The sequence below is a fragment of the Cyrtonyx montezumae genome, unplaced genomic scaffold (assembly GCF_038088225.1).
Source record: "Cyrtonyx montezumae isolate F1298 unplaced genomic scaffold, pur_monq_1.0 scaffold_6, whole genome shotgun sequence".
In the NCBI taxonomy this organism is placed as follows: domain Eukaryota; kingdom Metazoa; phylum Chordata; class Aves; order Galliformes; family Odontophoridae; genus Cyrtonyx; species Cyrtonyx montezumae.
In genome coordinates this window covers 10042123-10060315 of record NW_027072067.1, presented here as the reverse complement: position 1 = coordinate 10060315, position 18193 = coordinate 10042123, and the positions used below count along the sequence as shown (strand labels likewise).

At 62.0% G+C, this 18193-nt stretch overlaps 1 protein-coding gene across 2 annotated transcripts; it reads left to right on the top strand.

The window, feature by feature from the left end:
- The first annotated feature begins 1359 nt into the window (after nt 1–1359).
- SEMA3F (semaphorin 3F) lies at nt 1360–17872 on the top strand. Of its 2 annotated transcripts, XM_065749619.1 has the most exons (19): nt 1360–1445; nt 3498–3647; nt 8269–8429; nt 8518–8580; nt 8941–9060; nt 9920–10009; nt 11835–11928; nt 12185–12304; nt 13042–13181; nt 13264–13378; nt 13592–13661; nt 13820–13964; nt 14046–14268; nt 14896–14984; nt 15261–15302; nt 15505–15662; nt 15730–15797; nt 16552–16685; nt 16757–17872. In XM_065749619.1, the coding sequence occupies exons 2-19, from the start codon at nt 3536–3538 to the stop codon at nt 17171–17173; spliced, it is 2361 nt and encodes a 786-aa protein (XP_065605691.1). In that variant the 5' UTR covers nt 1360–1445; nt 3498–3535; the 3' UTR covers nt 17174–17872. The 2 variants fall into 2 exon arrangements, with proteins under 2 accessions (XP_065605691.1, XP_065605692.1); XM_065749620.1 differs by lacking the exon at nt 9920–10009.
- The last annotated feature ends 321 nt before the right edge of the window (nt 17873–18193 follow it).

Here is an 18193-nt window from a genome sequence, read left to right as displayed (position 1 = left end):
GTGCATGGGGCTCCATCAGGGAATCATCCCCGGGTTCCACCCTGCATTTACCCTATGAATTCTACCTCTTCCCTCCTGCTCTGCATTGCTGTGCCTCTGCAGCAATCCCTGAACCCATTCCTGCACCCCCATCCCTGCACCCACCCTTTCATCCCTGTCCATGCACCCATCCCTGCATTTCCCCATCCCCATCCCTGCACTCTGCTCCCTGCAGCACCGATCTGGGACACCTCAGGATCCCGCTGAGCCTCACCTACCCGACTTAGGGTGCACAGCCTGCACGCATTTGCATTCCCTGTGCTGTAAAGGACAGGTACTGCTGGCTGGGAGGGGAGTCGGGCAGTGTTGGGTTACACAGGGGAGGAAGAGGAGGGGAGGGCAGCCCTGGGTTAATGGCACACCAGGGTGGGGAGCTGAGCCCGTGCCTTGCCCTGGGGATGGGGGCCGCACGCTGGTAGGGGTGTTCCGACCCCCAGTTTCCCCAGCCCGTGAGTAGTGGTGGGGGCTGAGCACAGCTGGTGGCAGTGGCTGCCCCAGTTTTGTTGGCTGCAAAATGTGGGTCACCACCTACGGAGCGGTGACCGAGGGGACGTGGGGGAGATCGGTGCCAGCTCGGTGGCCCTGCAAGGGGAGAAATAGAGCTGAGGAATGCGGGGAAGGCTTTGTGCTTAGTCCGAGCCCGGGGAAAGGGACTCCGGGCGGATGGGGGGGGGGGGGGCGGAGGGGAACCACCGCCTCTTTTCCGACATTCCTGCAGCGCCGGGAGCTCCCCGGGTCGGGTTTCGGGCATTATTTGCACTGCCGACGCGAAGCGCCGGAGCGCGCAGCGCTGCACGCAGCCGGGGCAGAGCCGAGGGCAGGGCGTGCGGGGAGCGGCGCGGGGCTGCGGGAGCGCTGCTGGGGGGGCTCTTTGTCGCGGGCGGTTTCTCCCCGCGCCGGAGCCGCCCCCACCCGCCGCCGCCGCCGCCCCGGCGCCTCTCCCGCTGCGCCCGGGCACCCCGACACCGCCGCACAAAGGCGTCCCACCGCCCGGCCGGCTCTGTACCCCCCAGGCCGAGCAGTGCCTTCGGGGCCCGCCGACTCTCCCCCCCCCCCCCCCTCGTCCCCGCTTCGTCCCCTCGCGGCGCGGCTCAACAAAAGGCAGGAGCGGAGGTGAGCGGGGCGGGGCTCGAACCCGCGGCCCAGCGGGCGGGAGGGGCGGATGGAGGGGCGGGGATATGCAAATGAGTCCGCGGAGCCCCATGGCGAGCGCACGGGCTGCGGCGCCCACTCGGAGCCGGGCCGCCGCCGCCGCAGCCCCCGGCCCGCCCCGCCGCGGGTTCGAGCCCCGCCCGCGCCGCCCCGCCCCGCACCGCCGCTCCATGGGCCGGGGACGCGGCGGTAGTTGCGGCCGCGACATGGCGGGGGGCCGCGGGTGCCCGGCGCGGCGCTGAACCCCCGCAGAGGTAAGCGCGGGGAGGAGGGGGGGAGGCGGGGAGTGCCGTCGCGACTATCGCGACTGTCGCCGCCGGGAGCGGGGACTGCGGCCGCCCCTGCAGCCCCGCAAACTTTCCTCCGCGCGCAACTCACCGCGACGTCCCGCGGCGGGGGCTCGCGTCCCCGCACCCACGCGAGTCCCGCTCCCGCCCGCGTCCCGGCGCCCACCCGTGTCACGCCCCCGGGGTGTCCGCCGCATCCCCGCGGGGTTCTTTGCTGCCCCCGTTCCGGGGACGCCCCCACGCGCGGCGGGGGCAGGTGGTGGGCGCGGGCGGTGGGACCCCTCGGGCCGGGGCTGGGGGTGGGTGGGTGCCCTGGGCTGCGCTGCGGGGGGGGGGCGGCCGCGGGGTGAGAGGCGGCGCGAAGTTGTGCAAAGTTATTTCTCGGGGCTGCGGCGATTCTCTTTTTTTTTTTTTTCCCCTTTCTTTTTTCCCCCTCCTTTCCCCTTCTCTCCTTTTCTCTTTCTTTTTTTCTTTCTTTTTTTTTTAATTTTTTTTAATTGATTGATTTTTACCCATTTTCCTTTCCTGCTCTCGCTGCCCTCCCCCTGCCCACCCCGCCGTTCGCTTTTCTCCCTCCCCACGTCGCTCCCCGCTGCCCGCGGGGGTTCCCTCGGAGCGGCCGAGCCCCGCGCGCTCCATCCCATCCGTCCCATCCCGTAACGGGGAGCAGCCCCCGGCCCCGCTCCGGCCCTGCAATACCCGGGAGGGGGTACGGGAGGAGAAGGGGGGGGTGCACAGAGCCGGGCAGGAATGTTCCCCCCCCGCCGCAGTTTCCAGTTTCCCGGAGCGCGCTGACCCCGAGGTGAGGGCTCCCGGAGCGCTGCTCCCGGCCGGGCCCTTTCCATGCAATGGGGTTCCCCCCGCCCGCCCCCAGGGCTCCCCCCGGGCCCCCCCCTCCCGCCGTCCCCTTCCTCCCTCCTCGCTGTGCGCTTTTCCCCTCCTCTCCCTCTTTTCCTTTGTTTGCCATCTCGCTCCCTGTCTCTGACGCGTACGCGGGCTCCATCCAAACGCAACAGTGGGATTTGCCAGAATTATTTCCTAAAAGCCGCCCCGGGGGTGGGGGGGCGGGGTGTGGGGGTGTGGAATTAACTGCAACCAACTGCGGGTTGGGATGGAGCAGCGGGGGTCCGGCGGGCAGAGCCCCGGCTGCGGCACAATGGGTGTGCGCACGGGGAGAGAGGGGGAGCCGAAATACTTAAGGAAACGTGGAGCCCCGGTGGGGGACATGCGCTGCACGGCCACCAGCGCTCGCGGGGAACCTCCTCGGGGACCGCAGTGGGGACGCTGCCTGTCCCCAGGTGTCTCGGTGCGGTGGCATCCCGGGTTCCCCCCGAGGGCGCAGCGCGGCCGTGGCACGCAGCACCGCGCACACCTCCGGGTGTCCGAGCCCCCGGGCACCTCCGCTCCCCGCAGCCCCGAGCTGGGGTCCGCAGCCCCGCGGTGTGTGCCCGGTCAGCCGCGTGTCCCCGGAGGTCCCCAGGCTGTGGGGACAGTGGAGCAGTGCGTTGTGAATCCTGGAGGCAGCCCGGCGGCCCCACTCGGTGCTGAGCCTCGGGGATCCCAGCTGCCCGGCACACAGCGTGGCTTTTTTTTTTTTTCTTTTCTGTTTTTTTCTTCTTCTTCTTCTTCTTTTATTTATGCAGAAAAAAATCCTTTTTTTTTCCTTTCCTTTTTTTCTTTTCTTTCCTTCTTCCTTTTTTTTTTTTTTTCTCTGTGTGTGAGTGTGTGTGTGTGTTCGCTTGCAGAATAATGAAGTCCAGATTTCCCTCCTGTTGGAAAGATGTGAGCCCGGCTCTGTGCTGTGCTCAGGGCTGGGAGGGGATGGGGGGGCGGCACCCGGGGGGGGTGGGCATGGCTCACCTGGGCGGATGCTGCAGCCTCAGCCCACAGCCCGTCCCCCCCTGCTCTGTACTCCCCTCCCCATTTCTGCCCCCTCCCATGCTGTCAGTGGGGCTTGGCCATGCTTCTCGCTGTGGCATTCGCCCCCCTGACACCCTCCTCGCTGTCCCTCTTTGCCAGGCGTGCTCCCCCTGGACTGCCCCCGTTGTGCCCCCACCATGCCCGTGGCCACCATCCTGCTCTGGGCCACCCTGCTGACCCTGGGCTGGCGGGCAGCCCACGGCAAGGACAGCATGCCCCCCACCCCCAGGGTGCAGCTCTCCTTCAAAGGTAAGCCACGGGGACTGGAGCGGGCGGACATGCCACCCCTTGAGCTGTACGGGGTCACTGCTGGGATCTGCAGCCCTGCAGGGTGCCCAACCCTAAATCCTCACCCGGGGGGGCCCCCCGGCTGCCGGCTCCAGACAGCAGCTTGCAGCCGCGCCGGTATTAGTGCCCGGAGCTGGCGGGGGGCCGGCGAGAAGGGGGGGGGGGCGGCAGCAGGAGGGAAGGGGGTTAATTAACCCTTAAGTGCCTGAGCCATCGAGGGGTGCAGGTCCAGATCTGGGAACCCATGGTGCAGCCCTGACACTGGCATTTGGGGAGGTCTGGCATTTCTGACCACCAAGTGCAGGGCTTTGGGCTGCAGAAGTGGAGGAGCAGAATCCAAATCACAACCTGGGCACTGCAGACCCCGTAGTGTGTGCTGGTGCCTTAAGTTCCCATGGGCGCTGCTATGCCTGCCTGTTGGTCCTACCTTGTCCCTGGCTGGGGACACTCTGTGGATGGTGGTGGGCACATGGAAACGTGTGCTGGCTTTTGTTATCCCACTGGGAGTGGGGCTGAAGCTGGAATGTCCCCATCCTACACCCTGGGAGCTGTGCAGGGCATCCACCATGTGTTGTCCCCCGTGTGCAGAGCAATGGGGACACCCCAAAACGTGTGCTCACAGCCAGGGAGAGGGGTGTTGAGATGCAGGTGGCTTGGGCGTGGGCTGGAGGGCTGGGCACTCTGCAGGTGGGAGCAGAGCAGAGCCCCTGCGCTGCGCAGAACCCAGCGGGCAGTAGCCCCAAACACAGCAGGGATTGTGCCTCAGCACGAAAATCCCTGGAATGAGGCAGCGGGACAAGTCTGGGCGAGAGGCGGGAGCGCTGCCTGCCCGGCACGGAGCTGCTGCCCCTGCGGCTCTGCGTGGTCCTGTGCTGAATCCCTGCTCCCCCCTCCCTGGGAGCTGGGGGACAAGATCCCACGGGAGGGCTCTGGGGAGCTGGGAACTGCCCCTGCCACCCGCTGAGCCCTGGGCACAAATTAATTCCAAACATTCCATCACACCGTAGGGTGATGTGTTCCCTGGGCACGTTTCTGCCCTGGCTCGCTGCGATGGTGGCACATGGGGACGAGGGTGCCTGCGGGGTGTGGGCTCAAGGGGATAAGGTGGGAAGGTGACGCGGAGGGACGGGTGCAGCATTCTCCCAGCACGGGGAGGAAGCGCCATGTGTTGCAGCTCCCCGAGGCCCTGCGTCATCCTCTGTGAAACGCTGTTGTGCGTGAAGCGTTACGGGAAGAGCGCACAAAGAAGGACGGGCTGCGGTGTCACGGGGCCGGCGCTTCGTCCCTGCCCCGGCTGGGACCAGGGGGACCCTCTTGTCACCGCCTTCCTGGTGCCGGGCAGGAAGGTGACCAGCATGGAAAGAACAGCGCGATCCTGCGCTGCCCTGGAAGAGGGAGAGGCTGCAGGGCCGCGCTGCGCTGCCAGCAGCTCTTCCCAGCACCATGCCGGCCAGAAATAGGGTGGATATTTTTAATCACCTCCTTGCTTGCGAGCGATTTCCCCCAGTGCCGGGCGCATCCTGCTGCCCCCTCTGTTCCGGTTTCCTCCGCTGGGCACCGGGACGTCAGCTCCAGGGGTGATGGAGAGGATGCGGTGCGTCAGCGGGAGGAAGGTGTACGAGGTCAGGGCTGCGCTTCAAAGCCTCCGTCCCCGCTGTCACCTCTGGGAGCCCCCCCCTGGGGCTGCTTCCCACCTTTTAGTGGGAAAAAATAAAACCCAAAACCTTGATTCAGTCATGATAATAATAGGCACAACCTAGAGCACAGCCTGTGCGCTGCCTCAGTTTCCCCTTCCCAGGGCCGTGCCCCATTGGGGATGTCGGTGGCAGATGGGCCCCTGGATAAGCTGCTGCAGCTGTGGGGTGCAGGATGGCTGCTGATTAACACGGCCAGATGGGGGACACGGTGGGGACAAGGGCTGCACAGCTCCCATCCCCTCTGCTGCTGCTGCTGCCTTTTAGTATTTTCCCATTCCTCACGTTTTTTCAGTGATAAACGGCTCTGAATTTGGTCCTGCTGGGGGAGGGGGATGGGTCAGCTTGGCTCAGTTGGCGGCTCCCTACCTGCAACAGTCAGAGCCGCTTCCTTCCCTGCTACCTTCATGGCAGGTGGCAAACTGCCTGGAAAAGGCATGGCTGCCTCGCTGCAGGGCTGGGCGTGGGGCGGCAGCGGGGTTATGGAGCATCACGTGCAGCCGAGACACTCTGTGAATGGGTTTCCATGGGACTCTGTTGGGCTGTGGGTTGGGGATGTCCATCTGATGGGCAGGATGTGACCCTGTGGCGTGGCTGGGGGATCCTCAGTGGGGAAAGTTGCTCTGGAACCCTTTGGGAAGCGCTTTGGGGCGGTTCGGGATTTTCCTGCTGCTGAGAGCAGCTTCCTACTGCTGAGGATGTGGCCGTGGCAGCGTTACCCCGGTGCTTGCTGTGGGGTGTTGCATGTCCCCACTCCACCTCTGTCCCCATGGGCACCTCACAATCTCCTCTGCTTCTGGGGTCGGGTCACACGGGAAGCATCCATCCCCTCCAGGCTCTGAAGCACAGGGTCTCTTTTCAGGCAGAGCCCAAATCCCTCCTGGTCGGGGATGAATCAGCGTTTTTGGATGAAAAAAAAAAAAAAAGAAACAACCAATATCCCTGCTTTTTTTTTTTTTTTTTTCGGAGGGGGGGGTGAGGGGGTGGGAAGGGGGCTGTGCCCAATCCCCCTGCTCCAGTGCCAGGCATGGGGCCGGCCCTGCTTTGATGTTGGGTTGGATCCAGGCACCACAGCACCTGTCCCTGCTGGGGTGTGGGGCTGTCCCTGTCCCCACAGTGGCACTGGGGATCAAAGCAGAGCTGTTCCCATCCCATCCCACAGCCCCCGCCGCGCTCCTGCAGCTCCCTACCACCTGTGAGCGGCTAAATGGGAAAAGAGCTTGGCTGGGGGCCACGGAAACTCTCTTATTACATGTAATTAGCTTAATTACATCATAAATAACCCATCAAGGGGTAGCAGAGTGACGCTCAAACAAATAAGCAATTCCGCTTTCCTGGGGCGCCCCAATGACAACAGCGTGGGTTCCGTGTGGAGGGGACGAACCCCAATCCATGGGGTCCCCGCATCCCCAGTTTTGGGCTTGGACTGGCGTGCAATGGGAGCCTGGTGGCCATGGGGCCATGCTCCATGTGGGGCCGGGACCCCGATCCCGTGCAGCCCCGCGGCTCTGTCGGCACGTGAATTAAATTCATTCCCCCGGATTAAAATCAAGAGAAGGGCTCCCGAAAGGCGCTCCATCCGCACTGCCAGGAGCGGGCAGAGCGCTTATTGAATATAAACACGGCGTGTAATTTACATGCTAATTATGTTGAATGCACTACAAGCCCGTAATTAGAAACTAATTAGGTGAGAGCGGGTGTAATTGGCTTCGCAGCACAGCGGATGGGTGATGGAGCACCTGGGGAGGTGGTGGCCGCAGGGCCCGGATGGGATTAACTCTTTGCTCCCTCTGCTTTTTGGGGTACGGTAGCACCCAGCTTTGCTTTTTGGGGTGCTTTAGGGGGAGCATTGCGTGCTCCCGGCCATGTAGTGAGGGTGTGTGTTGGGATGGGATGGGCATGGATCAGCCCACCCTGTGAGGGATGCTTGGTCCCCTGTCCCCATGGAGGCCACCTGTGTGGAATGGGGCAATTAAAAGGGGATTAAGGAGGGGGGGCTGGGGGGAGGGCAGCAGCAGTGGGATGTGCTCACTGGGTGTATCGAGCGGCCCCACTGGGTGCCCAGGGTTGGGGGATGTAATGGGGTGCTCTGTGCCATGGGCCAGAGGTCATGGTGTGGGCTCACCTGCCTGTCCATCAGCAGCAGGGTGTGGGCTGCGGGGTCATGGGGGCATTTCCATTCCCTACTGTGATCGCTGGGGCGCGGAGGCGGCTCTGACCCCGTTGTGCCAGTGTAGAGGATGGGGACAGGGATGGGGACACATCCCTCAGAGAAGGATGTGCCCCACACCACTCCACCTGGGTTGGGGGGGAACATCCCGTGGTGGAGCTTCGCAGAACAGGACAGAGAAAGGCTGCCTCATGCCCAGAGCTGCCAGCCCCTACACAGCTACCACAGCGCAGGGAGATGGGGATGCATTCTGGTGGAGGTGGCATCCAATGGCTGATGGTGGCATCCATTGGGTGTTCCATCCCGTCCCTTGTGCTGGCTGCAGGGAGGTGGGGTGCAGCCCCCCTTCCCTCCCCCCACACGTCTCGCTGTGCCCTGCCCCTGCTGCGTGCTTCTTGGCGCCGTCCCACATCATCTGCAGCACTTCTGCCTTCCATCTGGCTGCCTTGCTGCACTTGTGAATATTCATGACCCTCATTATCCTCTTTCACTCGTTTCTCCCACACTTGGGCTAAAAATAACTCCCAAAGGGGGGTGCGGGCTGGGGGCTCTGCTCCCCCTTCCCCAGGAGTTGGGTTTTGGGGCCCCAGTCCCCAGGGGCTGAGACATGGAGACGCTTCCACAGCAGGGGATGGGAGCAGAGGGTCGATGGCAGGGGTTTGTGGAGTGCTGGCTGGGGGCATGCTGGCGTGCTGATGTGTGCCCCTTGGCCCCACAGAGCTGAAGGCCACCGGCACCGCACACTTCTTCAACTTCCTGCTCAACTCCAGTGACTACCGCATCCTGCTGAAGGACGAGGACCACGACCGCATGTACGTGGGCAGCAAGGACTACGTCCTCTCGCTGGACCTGCACGACATCAACCGCGAGCCCCTCATCGTAAGCTGTTACCGCGTGGGATGGGCGCCCTGGCCACCTCCACGGGATGGGCCAGCAGCCCTGGTCCTCATCTCTGATGTTTCCGCAGATCCACTGGCCTGCCTCCCAGCAGAGGATCGAGGAGTGCATCCTGTCGGGCAAGAACAGCAATGTGAGTGCCACTCAGCGAGTGGAGGGCTGGCGTCCTGCTGGGGCCCTGCTTGGGTTGCCGGTGACTTTCGAGTCCCCATGCCATTGGTTACCACAGCCATCCCCAGGGCTTTGATGGCCACCATGAACCCGCTTCTGGGAATGGCAAGGGGGTTGTTGGCCACTGCACTGATGGTGCTATGCCATGCCCGTGCCCCATGCCAGCCTCATGCCCTCCTGGCTCCATATAATCTCCTTCCTGCCTTCCCAACTCTTCCCCCACAGTGGCACCCCAAGTACGGCTGGGATGGTGCCCAAAGATCTGCTGTATATGGTGCCCTTGGTCCCTTGCATAGCTGCCACCACATCCTCTCCTTCCCAGGGGGAGTGCGGCAACTTCATCCGCCTTATCCAGCCCTGGAACCGAACTCACCTCTACGTGTGCGGCACCGGTGCCTACAACCCCATCTGCGCGTTCATCAACCGCGGGCGCAAAGCACAGGTAAGGGGCGGGGGGTGGGGGTTGCAGTGGTGCCCGTGCAGGAGGGCACATCCTGGGGCCGGTGCCTGGGGGCTCAGGGGACAGTGACAGGCTGAGCTCCAGTGAGGTGAGGTGAGCATGGCTGAGGCTGTTCTGTGGCATGAGGACTTCTCTCTGCTCTGGGATCTGCTGGACCGGACCCCACACTGGCCCTTCACTGACCCGGCAGGGGAGGTGCATAGAACCCCTCAGCATGGGTGTGCTCGGCATTGCTCCAGTGCCAGCATTCCACAAGGAGAAACGTGGTGGCCTGGTGCCATGGGTGAGCAGGAACAGTGGCGGCATGTCCCATGGGATGCTTGGATGCCAGCAAGGGAGAGTGTCACCCTGCCTCGATGAGCACAGCCTGACCTGAGAGAGGCAGTGGAGCCCCACACGCTGGGTTGGACGTGCAGTGGAAGAAGTTTTGTGTGACTGCTGTTGTGTGACATGAAGATGGCCAGAAGACCTGCTTGCCACCTGGGTGACCCCTGCCCCTGGGTCATGTCCTTGAGGGCAGTTCTGCCTGCTTGGAGCAAGCCAAGCTGAAGGAGACGTGGTGCTGCATGAGGACAGGGCAAACCCAGTGCTCCATGGACTGCTCCATCCTGGGACCACGGGTGGCATTTCACAGCACTCAGAGGCAATAGGGGATATGCGCTGAAGACAGCATCAGACAGCCCTGGGGACAAGACTCCATGTCCCTGCAGAGCCAGCGGAGAGCACGGTGCCACACACGGTGCCACAGGGACAGGCTGCCAGCGCCATCCCACAGCCCCCAGCCCGGGGGCCCCATCCAGCCCCCCCGGTGCTAACTCTGTGCCCTGCTCCTTCTCCCCAGGGCTTTCCGCCGAACCAGCCCCTCCAGCCGGGAGGCCGGGAGAGCAGAGCTGCTGACGGCCCCCGCAACCCGAGACCAGCAGAAAGCAAGGTGGGAACGGGTCTGGGGGCCCGCCGCCGCTGTGCCTGCCTCACACTGGAGCCGTGGGCTCCTTCTTCCCACCGGCAGCTTCTGGGCTGGGGGCCCCTTGCTGCGGCCCCCCCCCCCGCTGCCTCCCCTCCTCTCTGCAAAGTGCTCTGCGGCGGCCGGCCCGGCGTCTCCTCTCTCCTGCTCTCACTAACTCTTTCCTCCTCGTCCCCAAGGGGACACTGTCAGGGGTGGCTGTCACCCCCCAGCCTCTGTCTCTGGGCTTGCTGTGTCCCTGCAAATCAATGTGTCAGCAGCGGCAGGGGGCTCAAGAGAGCCATGTGCAGGAGGTGTTTTGGTAGGGTCTACAACAACGTTGCTGAGCAGCTGCCAGGCCAGCATCCATCTGCTTTGCCCTGACTGGGGAGGGGACCTTGTTTCATCAGTGGAGTCAGGGAGGTGACGTCCCCAGGTTCTGGGGACAGCCAGCATCCAGCCTGCCCTGACAGTGTCTCCCCTTGGACTAACATGGGTCAGTGCATGGGACGGGGCATGTGTAGGTAGGTGCTCAGACAGGTCCTGCCTGTTGCTGACCCTGCCGCTTCCTGTCCTCTCGGAAGGAAACACCCCCATCAGCACAGATTAGGAGAGCACAGTGTGATGCTCTCAGCCACCAGCTCTGTGAGAGGCATCTCCTGTCTGGTGCTGAGGCTGGATGCATTTCTGATTGCCAGTAGGGGAAGCACCAGTGCTAATGAAGCACCTGCATCAGCTTGCCCGGTGGGGAGGTGATGTGGGTCATGCCCATGGAGGGGTTGCCACCAGGGCAGGGGGTGGAGGAGCTTGTGGCAGTGACAGAGATGTGGAGTGGTGATGGGAATGGCAGAAGTGAGGTGTCCCAATGGGGCCGTGCCCACTTCGGTGCTGGGCTGGGTGCCCGTAGGCCAAGAGAAGCTGGCATGAGCAAATCTTTTAGGAAGGGATGCGTGGGGAGAGAAAAAGCCTCAAGCAGCTGCCATCCCCGTGGCTGACATTCCTGTGGCAAGTGTAGTGTCCCCTTGGCTAGCTTCACCATGGATAATGTCCCCATAGATGATGCCCTCGAGGCTAGTGTCCCTATGGCTATAATCATAGCATTCCTATGGCCAGCATCCCCATCACTAATGTCCCCATGACTGGCATCCCCATGGATCCAGTGTTTCCATGGCTAGTGTCTCCATGACTAGCATCTCTGTGGCCAGCATCGTGAAGGTTAGCCACCCCCATGGCAGCATCCCAACGGCTAGCATCTCCATAGCTGGCATTTGCGTGGCCAGTATCCCTCTAGTCTATGGGAAGTGGATTTTGTTTCACCCTGGTGTGGGGGTTGGTGCCAGATTTGACTCAGTGGCAGCAAAGAGAGCAGCTTTCCATGCTGGGGGTGGCTGGCCCTGAATCACCCGATGGATGTTGGTGGAAGACGGCTCCTCACTGGCTGTGCCTGCAGCCAAACCCTGCCTGCGAAGGACTGGAGTTGGTGTGATCCCAGTGCTCCAAGCAGTTCCTGCAGTGGCTTCGTCCCTCCACGCTGACGGGTCAGGAGTGAAGTGATGTGGGAACCCTGCGAGCGATAACGGACCCACACAGTAGAGGGCACGGAGCGGCACCCAGCTCACGCAGAGGAGCACCTCCTGCAGACCTCGGCTTCCCAGGAGCCCTACAGACCCCGACAGGGTCCCACTGCATCCATCCCCTGCTGGCAGCGCCTGCAGCCACTGCTCTCCATCCGACAGAGGCCTCCGCCTCAGAAAGTGCCATGGGGATGGAGGTGGAAATTGCCACAAGCCCCTTGTTCTGCTTCCTTCTCCAGGATTATATCTTCTACCTAGAGCCAGACAAGCTGGAGTCAGGCAAAGGGAAGTGTTCTTATGACCCCAAAGTGGACACCGTCTCTGCATTGATAAGTGAGTCTTGTGGTTGCCAGGGGTGGGTGGAGGGGACACTGCCTGCATTGCCCTGATGTCCTTGAGCAGCAGGCTCTCGGGCACCAGGCACTGACTGTCTCCAGTCCCACAGGCTGGGGGGGTCCTTTCAGACTGGTAGCATCCTCCTGTGCTCTCTGGGGTGGCCAAAGGCAATATCTCCTGGTTGCCTGCTGGGGTTGGATGGGGCAGTGGGAGAAGGTGCAGGGACCTGGGGCCTGATCCCTCCCCTGTGCAGATGAAGAGCTCTATGCCGGGGTCTACATCGACTTCATGGGCACTGATGCAGCCATCTTCCGCACTATGGGCAAGCAGACGGCCATGAGGACAGACCAGTACAATTCACGCTGGCTCAACGGTTGGTATGGGGTGACATTGGCCCAGGTGATCTGGGGATCCCATGGTTCTGACCATAAGGATGAGATAGATTGTGTTCTGCTGCATCCTGCCTGCAGAGGCAGCAGCCAGGGGTGGGTGCATGGACTGAGGATGAACTGATGCAGGTGTGATGATGATGGATGGATGGATGGATGGATGGGCAAGGGAATGATAGGTGGGTGGAGAGATGAAGGATGAATGGGTGGGTGAATGAGTGGATGGATGGATGATGGACAGGTGGAGGGAAAGTAAGGAAGGGATGGATGGATGAGTGGATGGATGGGTGGTTGGAAATCTAGGGCAGATGGACAGAGGGATACCTCTGTGGGGCACGGTGACAGACATGCTGGGGCTTTGCAGAGTGGTGGAAGCACCCAGCTGGTGAGAGACAGTGCTGCCTCTGCCAGAGCCTGTGTATGGGTTCTCGCAAAGCTGAGCGTTCAACCATGTCCCCGTAGTCAGTGACCCTGAGCGCTCTTCCTGCCCCCTTAGAGCACCCCTGGCCCCAGAGCTGCAGCTGAATAAACAGAGCAGAGCAGATGGGGTGGTCCTGCCGGGCGCGAGGGCTGCCGGGGCAGGGGTTGAGGAGGGGGAGCTGTCAGCACTGGCTGGGCATGGGCTGATGGATGGCGAGGGGAAGCCATCGCACTGGTGGCTTTGCGGGAGTGGGGGCTGTGGGTGTCCCCGGGCTGACAGCACTGCGTCCTGCCCTTGCAGACCCTGCCTTCGTCCGTGCCCAGCTCATCCCTGACAGCAGCGAGAGGAATGATGACAAACTCTACTTCTTCTTCCGGGAGAAGTCAGCAGATGCCCCGCTCAGCCCCGGGGTCTATTCCCGCATCGGACGCATCTGCCTGGTGTGTTCAGCGGGGGGACAGGGTGTGGGAGGGAGCTGGTGGTGGGGTATGTGGGGCTGAGTGCTGGGTCCCTCTGACACAGAACGATGATGGGGGACACTGCTGCCTGGTGAACAAATGGAGCACCTTCCTGAAGGCCCGGCTCGTCTGTTCCGTGCCAGGACCCGATGGGATCGAGACGCACTTTGATGAGCTTCGTGAGTGCATGGGCTCCATGGGAGGGGGCTGGGTGATCCCAATGGTCCATCTGCACCCCCACAAGCTTTCTGGGTACTCTGAGAAGGGGACATGGTGCAGTATCCATTTGGAAGGGCTGAGGATCCATTGCCGTCCCACCATGGGAGAGCCCAGCCCATGTAAGTGTCCCCAGCCACCCCGTGGGGGTAACATGCTGTTCCTTCTGTCCCAAGAGGACGTCTTCATCCAGCAGACACAGGACACCAAGAATCCCGTTATCTACGCTGTCTTCTCCGCATCGGGGTGAGTGCTGTGCCCTTGCAGTATGGGCTGGGGACTTTTTGTTGAGATGGATAAAGGTCCTGGTCGACCTGAAGTGGGCATGGGATGAGGTGGGGATGCTGGTGGTGTCAGCACATAGGTGGCACACACCCCTGAGGCTGCGCCGCTCTTCCTACCAGGTCAGTGTTCAAGGGCTCGGCCGTCTGCGTCTACTCCATGGCCGACATCCGCATGGTGTTCAATGGGCCCTTTGCCCACAAGGAGGGTCCCAACTACCAGTGGATGCCCTACACGGGCAAAATGCCCTACCCCCGGCCAGGCACTGTAAGTAAGATCTCTACCACTCACGGAGACGATAGTCCCAGGGCACTGGGGACCCCACCACTGCCTTTTGCCTGCCTGCAGTGCCCTGGGGGGACCTTCACACCCTCCATGAAGTCAACCAAGGACTACCCTGATGAAGTGATCAACTTCATGCGTTCGCACCCTCTGATGTACCACGCCGTGTACCCAGCCCACCGGCAGCCTCTGGTTGTGCGCACCAACGTCAACTACCGCTTCACCACCATCGCTGTTGACCAGGTGGACGCGGCAGATGGGCGCTATGAGGTGCTTTTCCTGGGCACAGGTACCCACGCCGCACACCGCAGAGAACGCAGCATGCTCCAGCGCGGCCTCAGAGGGCACGGGCACCGCAGGGGCTGGGTGCCTCTGCTGGCACCTCTGCTCCATGGTGGAGCAGGGCAAGGGGCTGAGACCCCTGTGCCGTAGACCCTGGGAGTGTCATGGCCTGTCCCCTCTGCCCTAGTGCCCATCCTAGGACACCGCCATCCGGCCTGGTCCTGTTTGTGCCCCAGTGTCCATCCTAGCACACCACCGTCCTATTTGCTGTGCCCATGTCCATCCTAGGACACCCAGCCCGATCCTTTCCATGGCCTAGGCCCAACTCTCCAGCATCATTCCCCATGTCAGGGCCACCATTGTCCAGCCTGGTGCTTCTCCATCCTTACTGTCCATCCAAAGGCCACTGAGATCTATCGTGGTCTTTCTCAAACCCCATGCTGTCCCCCTGTCCTGAGCAGTGGCAGCCACTAGCTGTGAGTGGTGACCTGAGTGTCGCAGCACAACTGAGAGAGATGGAGATGGGCATGGGGTGTCCTTCCTGGCCCCATCAAAGACCCCATTCCCAGGAGGGGAGGGCACGGGTGCCCACTGCTGGTGGCACTGAGCATCCAGGCACCCTGGTGTCTTGCAGATAGGGGCACAGTGCAGAAAGTCATTGTGCTGCCCCGGGACGACATGGAGACAGAGGAGCTGATGCTGGAGGAGATCGAAGTGTTCAAGGTATGGACTGGGTTGTCCTACAGCTGCTGCTGAGTGTCTTTGGCCCACTCCGTGCCCAGAGCTGATGGGACACCATCACCACCAAGTGTCATTGGCCCAGCCCTGGAGCTGATGGGACACTGACCAGTCCCTTGGGCAGTTCAAGGGAGATCCACAGCATTGTCCCTCTGCCTGCTGACCCTTGTAGCTGCCTTTTCAGTCCCACAGCTACTGGCATGGGCCGGGGGGACGCACCCTGTGCTTCACTCCATGTCCTTCACTCCTGCTCCCGTCTAGGTGCCAGCACCTATCAAGATGATGACCATTTCCTCCAAGAGGGTGAGTGACATGTGTGGCTAGATTTGGGGACTAGGACGTGCTGTATGCCTGTTGCCATCGTAGCATGACAGTGGCCATCAAGGAGGCCCGTGGGTGCCCCTGAGTGGCTCTGCGATGCGCAGTCCCCACTGCTCCCAGTACTGGGGACAAAGCCATATGGCCAGGGGGCATCTTACCCTGTCTTCTCTGTACCCCCCAACAGCAACAGCTTTACGTGTCCTCGGCCGTAGGAGTGACCCACCTGGCCCTGCATCGTTGCGACGTGTATGGAGAAGCCTGTGCTGACTGCTGCTTGGCCCGTGATCCATACTGTGCCTGGGATGGCAAGGCCTGCAGCCGCTACTCAGCATCTTCAAAGAGGTGTGGATCTGGGGGAGGGCAGGGGTTCCCAAGGGGGATCCCCAAGTCACCTCCTGCCTCCCCTCAGGCGGAGCAGGCGACAGGACGTCCGGCACGGCAACCCCATGCGCCAGTGCCGGGGCTACAACTCCAATGGTGAGTGGGCATGGTGCATCCCCAGAGTGATGGGATGAGAGGTGTGAGGCAGGCCCTGGGGGGGCATGAGTGGTAGGAGGTGGGAGAATGTGGGCAGTGGATTGTGGGATGAGTGGGTAGGTGACCGTGAGGGCTGGGGGGAGGGGGTGGATGTACTGGAAAAGTATTGGATATATTGGAAAAGCACTGTGAGGTGGGCAGGTGGATGGATGCATGAATGCATGGATACAGTGGGAGAAAGAAGAACACAGATTGATGTATGGATGCTTCAGAGGAGGATGACTATAGACAGTTGGATATACTGGGAGAAGGAGGAAGAGAAGGTTGACCATGAATGGATAAATGGATGGATACACTGAAGAAAAGCACAGCTGGGTGGCTGGATGCTTTGGAGTAGGATGACCACAGATGGATAGCTATGCTGTGAGAAAGAAAAGCACTGGTGGGTGGATGACTGGATATATGAATGACTGGAAATGCTGGAGGTTGAAAATGTATGGGTGGAGGGGTGGAGGGGCTCGGGGGTAGTTGGATACTCTAGGGAGAAAGAATAGCGCAGGTGGTTGCTTCAAGGGAGGTTGACCATGGATAGATACATTCAGGAGAAGGAAGAGCATGTGTGGACGCTTCAGAGAAGGGTGGATGGGCAGCAGGCAGAGCCCTGCTGCTGTTGCAAGGGGCAGAGCATCATGCGCAGGAGGAAGATGGGGCCTGGGAACGCGTGTGACCTGATGGCTGCGTCCTTCTCCCACAGCCAACAAGAACACGGTGGAGGCCGTGCAGTACGGGGTGGAGGGCAGCACCGCCTTCCTCGAGTGCCAGCCCCGCTCGCCACAAGCCACTGTCAAATGGCTGCTGCAGAAGGACAACAGCGACCGACGGAAAGAGGTAGGAGCCGGCTGCTGCGCCCTGGATCCAGCGGCACGCTGGCATCCGGCTGAGCCCCTCTGTCCCCACAGCTGCGCACAGAGGGCGGCCGGGCACTGCGCACAGAGCAGGGCTTGCTGCTGCGTGCCCTGCAGCTCTCCGACAGCGGCCTCTACTCCTGCACCGCCACCGAGAACAACTTCAAGCACACGGTGACCAAGGTGCAGCTGCGAGTCCTGGCCGCCCGCGCCGTGCACGCCGTCCTGCTGCAGGGCGAGCTGCCCCCCGCCGCGCTGCCGGGAGCCCCCACGCCGCGCTACCAGGACCTGCTGCAGCTGCTCACCCGCCCCGAGCTGGGACTCCTCGACCAGTACTGCCAGGGCTTCTGGCGACCTCCGGCTGCTGGCCCCCCCGAGCCGCTGGCCTCCCTCAAAGCCAAGGAGCTGCAGGACCAGAAGAAGCCACGGAGCCGCCGGAATCACCCGCCAGAGAGCTGCGGGCACACATGAACCCCTCCCCAGGGACTTTGCTAGCACAATGGTCTATTTTTCCCTCCTTTTAATATTAAAAAAGAAATATCTATAAATAAATAAATATATATATACACCCACACCCATGCAGGCAGACACGCACGCATGCTCACCCCCCTCTGCCCTCTCCTGCTGGCGGTGGTATTTATTTGCAGGTTGTACATAGTCACTGGGGTGGCACCAGCATCACCTCCCGGTACTGGGAACAGTGGAGGACTTGGGGGTGGCTGCATCCTGCACCTCTCATCCCGCCCCGTCCTGGAGTTCCATGGGGCTCCCGGTCCTGGTGTGATGGGAGGTCTTGGTGCAGGAGGGGTGATGTCCTTTGGAGTATGGTGCTGCCACGCAGAGGGGGATGAGCCAGTGATGGGAGGGGACAAGCCAGCAGTGAAAGGTGGCACTGGGTGAGCTCAGCTTCAGTGCCTCAGTTTCCCCTTCTGGTTAGTTTGGAGCCAGAGCTGGGAGGAGGCTGGGCTGCAGGCACGGGGACATGGCCTTGTCCCCCGCTGGGGACAGGACATTGGCCACACGATGGGGACATGGCCAGGAGGAGTGAGATGGGGCACCCTGCCCGTCGCTGGGGTTGTAAATAGTTGTAGGGGAGGAGCGCAGGGGCGGCCAGATGTCCCCCCTCCCCGCAGCCTACAGCACACCCAAATAAACACTGGCTTTGGGACAGATGCCTGTGTGTGCTCTGTTGGGGACAGGGACCAGGCAGTGGGGGACACTGCTGAGCTCAGGGGGTGGGATCCAGGGGAGCACATGGTGGTGTGCTTGGAGCACCGCAGGGTGATGGAGGGGGCACTGGGCACGGGGAGGTGATACTGGAGGCCGTGGGGGGGACACTATGGGAGCATTCAGAGTTGCCACTGGGAGCACTGCAGTCAGTGCTGGGGGCACTGGGGGTACAGGTCTGTGCTGGTCTGTGCTGGACTGCACTGCCCTGTGCTGGTCTGTACTGGGCTGCGCTGGTCTTTGCAGAGCTGTTCGGGACTGTGC